The sequence below is a fragment of the Saccopteryx bilineata genome, chromosome 5 (genome assembly GCF_036850765.1).
Source record: "Saccopteryx bilineata isolate mSacBil1 chromosome 5, mSacBil1_pri_phased_curated, whole genome shotgun sequence".
Lineage (NCBI taxonomy): Eukaryota > Metazoa > Chordata > Mammalia > Chiroptera > Emballonuridae > Saccopteryx > Saccopteryx bilineata.
In genome coordinates this window covers 10,380,719-10,384,804 of record NC_089494.1, presented here as the reverse complement: position 1 = coordinate 10,384,804, position 4,086 = coordinate 10,380,719, and the positions used below count along the sequence as shown (strand labels likewise).

Sequence of the window (4,086 nt, the reverse complement as noted above, 5' to 3'; positions counted from 1 at the left end):
ACACTAACTGCACACCTTAAAGAAGGTAACTACTTAAAGTACTCGACTGAGACCCAGTCTCGTCGCAGTAAAGCAGAGGGCACCAAATGCAATGCCGACTTATTTATAAATCTGTCCTTCCTTACAAATCCATTTATGTCTTCCAAAAATTTACAAGAGAGATAGAGCTCTGACCCCCATTCTTCATATGAAGAAGTTGAGACAGAAAGAGGAAGACTAATAAATATAGAAGCCTGCGGGGGTTTTTTTTGTTTTGTTTTGTTTTTAACTGGGGGATCCAGGCTCCAGTGCCAATGTTTACAATCACTACGTATTTTTTCAAAGATGGTGGGGTGGGGTCATTGTCTGGAACTTTGAGAATTTTCTAATAGAAATAGTTCACACGTTAAATATATACTTTCTATTAAGCAGAAGTTTTTTTTAAAAAAAAGCATTATATAGTTCTCATATATATAGTTTTCTCATAAAACAAACAAACAAACAAAAAAATCATTGTTTAGCTGTTGGTAAAAATGCAAAACCCTCCCCCAAGATAAACACCGTTTGGTTTCTGAGTGCTACTGATGGAAACGAGGTTGATTAACTCCCCCAGGTGTCTTACTGGTTTGGGTTTTATATTCTCACTCTCCTGTGATTTGCAAAAATCTGCCTATAAGTTACTAGGATGCACCTTGGGAGCGAGAATGCCCAGTTCATAGTGGGACAGGTGCCCTTGTAAATTTGGGGGCCTTCCCAGAGATCATTGGGACATTTTCTTAAAGGTTGAGGATGTCATGATTTCCTTCACATCTCTCATCAAGAGACACCCTCAGTTTGGACCTTGAGAAGTTTACTTCTGTGTGTCTTTGATATCTCATAGGCATAGTCGACACCAGAAGGAGGTGATGAGGAATTCATTCAGGCATAGAAAAGTAAACATATTCGCCGATGAATTGCTATGAGGTCTCATTTTGGGTCCATATGATCCAGTGGTAGGAAGGGTGTGGGTGATGTCATAGATGGCCGGAGATGGGGCATGTGTTGATCACTGTTGACTTGGGTGATGGTTCTTGGGGATTTATTGCACTATTTTACACTTTTGTGTGTGTTTGGCACTTCCCATAATTAAGAGAGTATAAAAATAACCTACTCACTAATTAGCTATTTGTTGAGTATGGTACCGTGTGCCAGCTGCTGTTCGAGGTGCTCGAGATAACATCAATGAACAAGAGAGTGAGAACTCTTGGCTTTGTAGAGTGGGTGTTCCAGTTTGGACACGGGGTGAGGCGGAGGGAATGCCTAGACTAAACGTAATAAATTCATGGATTTTATGGTATGTTTGAAAGAGGTAAGTGCTATGGGAAAGAAAAAATGACAGAGATCAGATGAAGATGCAGAATAATGGAGGAGAAGGCTAGGGTCTGAGCCTTGGGGGCGTCCATATTGGGAAAGAGCCTACAGCCCAGGCTGGAGGGCAGCAGCAGTGAGAGAAGTGGGGGGAAGGAGTTGTGAAGAAGGAGGAAAGAAATGGGCCGGGTGGGCGTATTAGGGAGAAGGGAATGGTCAGCTTCATCAAATGCTGCTGGAATATCCAACGAAAAGCCCTGTAGAAAGTATACACCCTTCACTTGGTCAGCTTACCCAGAAAATGAATTGAGAGTTTCTTATGTTGATACTCAATGATCTGATTGCATCAATGGACACAAAAGTTTATTAAAATCATTGATGTAGGAATGGAGAAAGGTTGACCAGGGAAAAACAATCTGACATGGGATGCTGTATTGCCATCGACTCTCTCTGTTACCCTCTACCCTCTGAGGCACAGGTTTGTTTATGTTTAGATCTCTAGTGCTTGGCTGAATACCTTGCCAAATATAGCACTCACCTACTTGCTGAATGAATAGGTGAGTAAAAAGTCACATGGCATGCTGGAGTGAAGCTAGGGCTGGACGACACTTATTCCAACCAGAACTCAGTTGCAGACGCAGACATCCTGAGCACAGGAATTGCCCTCGGTGACACTGACGACCACATTTCAATCTCTTTTGTAGAAGCCATTATAGGACAGGGTGGGACCTATTATCTGAAACTTATCCCTCATCTTTAAATATCACTGTTCACCTTTTGTTCCATTGTCCTCACCCATGGGGAGGGGGGCATCTTACAGAACAGAGAGACACAGTAGAATAGAAAATATATTTTTTTTATTGAGAGTTTTTTTTTTTTTTTACAGAGACATACAAATTGGAAAAAAGATAGTGCATATACAGTACAAAAGAACAAAAATTTTCAACATAAATAAAATTTTCAGTAAAATGAAATATTAAGTATCATGACTTCATTTTGTTAAACTCATAATAGAAATAGATTTTTGATGGGGGTGTCTGTGTTCCCACCCCTTAATCAACATACATGGTGGTCTATTATCTTTTTTTTTTTTTTTGTATTTTTCTGAAGCTGGAAACGGGGAGAGACAGTCAGACAGACTCCCGCATGCGCCCAACAGGGATCCACCCGGTACGCCCACCAGGGGCGACGCTCTGCCCACCAGGAGGCGATGCTCTGCCCCTCCGGGGCATCGCTCTGCCACGACCAGAGCCACTCTAGCGCCTGGGGCAGAGGCCAAGGAGCCATCCCCAGCGCCCGGGCCATCTTTGCTCCAATGGAGCCTTGGCTGCGGGAGGGGAAGAGAGAGACAGAGAGGAAGGAGGGGGGGGGTGGAGAAGCAAATGGGCACTTCTCCTATGTGCCCTGGCCGGGAATCGAACCCGGGTCCCCCGCACGCCAGGCCGACGCTCTACCGCTGAGCCAACCGGCCAGGGCCTCTTTTTTCTTAATAGAGACAGGATTCCAAAGATGAGAGAGAATAGACACTCCTTGATGCTAAATTCTAGAAGATACAGGAGGGAGAAATTGATGTAATGATACCAGGACGGAGAGAGAGAACCAGCCCTGCACCTTCAGACCGCAGAGGACAGAACGAGCAATTCCAAAGCGCGGGGCACCCGGACAGCAGGAAGCAGTGGGAGGGAGACGGAGGAGAGTCTTACCGCGCGCTGTGAGCAAAGCCCCCGGCATCTCTGACCCCAGAGGACGGGCCTCTAGCAGCAGCAGTTCGGGAAGCAGCAGATCTGGCAGCACTTCCGCTGACAGCAGCCGCCGCCACACGAGCCGCAGCCACCATAGCGGCGGCGGCAGCAGACCACGGGGACGCTGCAGCAGCCCCCGCAGCAGCCGTGGCAGCAGGGGCAGCAGCTGGAGCAGCAGCCCACCCGGTAGCATCTGCAGCCGCCACAGCCGCCACCGCAGCCGCCACCGCAACCACCACCGCAGCCACCACAGCGACCACCACCGCAGCCACCACAGCGACCACCACAACCACAGCACCCCATGGTGTCAGCAGAGAGGATCAGGAGAGGTGAGCAGGGATTCTCAGGAGGTGAGCAGGTCTGATGCCCCTCCTGCTGGGGGCGCCCTTATATACCGTCCTGGGAAAAGGGAGAGGGAGTGACCCAGGACACATGACCAGTGGTCACTTCCTCGTTGTTGTCACTAGTTTCCAGCTATGCAGTGGTCGGCAAACTCATTAGTCAACAGAGCCAAATATCAACAGTACAACGATTGGAATTTCTTTTGAGAGCCAACTTTTTAAAACTATATAGGTAGGTGCATTCCTTATTGAGGTAGCGCCCACATGTGGTATTTTGTGGAGGAGCCGCATGTGGCTCGTGAGCTGCAGTTTGCTGACCAGAAAGCTAAGGTTATCCAGGGTTATTGCTGTTTACATTCTCCTGAACTATATTTGACGTTTGCTAATTTCAGCTTTTCTCTTGAAGGTCACGTTAGACACAAGCCCAGAGATGCTATCTGTTGGAGGGGGTGTTCCTGGTCATGGAGACTCAGCTGATTCTTTGATCTTCGGCATGAAGAAGGCCCTGGAGGCTGCATCTCCTTCTCCCCCCCGCCCCCCAGCCCCCGTGGCTGTCTCTCCGTATGGTCAGTGGAAACCACTCTGCCTACCAGAAACTTCCGAGCTGAGGGAGAGTCCATAGGGACATCCAAAGGCAACATTTTCTTTCACAAGTTTCTACAGCTCCTACTTCCTAC

The 4,086-nt window shown here is 47.5% G+C and overlaps 1 protein-coding gene across 1 annotated transcript; it reads right to left on the bottom strand.

Moving 5' to 3' along the window:
* Window positions 1–3,080: 3,080 nt before the first annotated feature.
* LOC136306424 (small cysteine and glycine repeat-containing protein 7-like) lies at window positions 3,081–3,371 on the bottom strand. The gene has a single exon (XM_066233016.1). It carries the CDS (start codon window positions 3,369–3,371, stop codon window positions 3,081–3,083), a length of 291 nt encoding a protein of 96 aa, XP_066089113.1.
* Window positions 3,372–4,086: the final 715 nt, after the last annotated feature.

Coding starts and splice junctions, on each gene's coding strand:
- LOC136306424 (XM_066233016.1), bottom strand. CDS start 3,371: ATGGGGTGCTGTGGTTGTGGTGGTCGCTGTGGTGGCTGCGGTGGTGGT.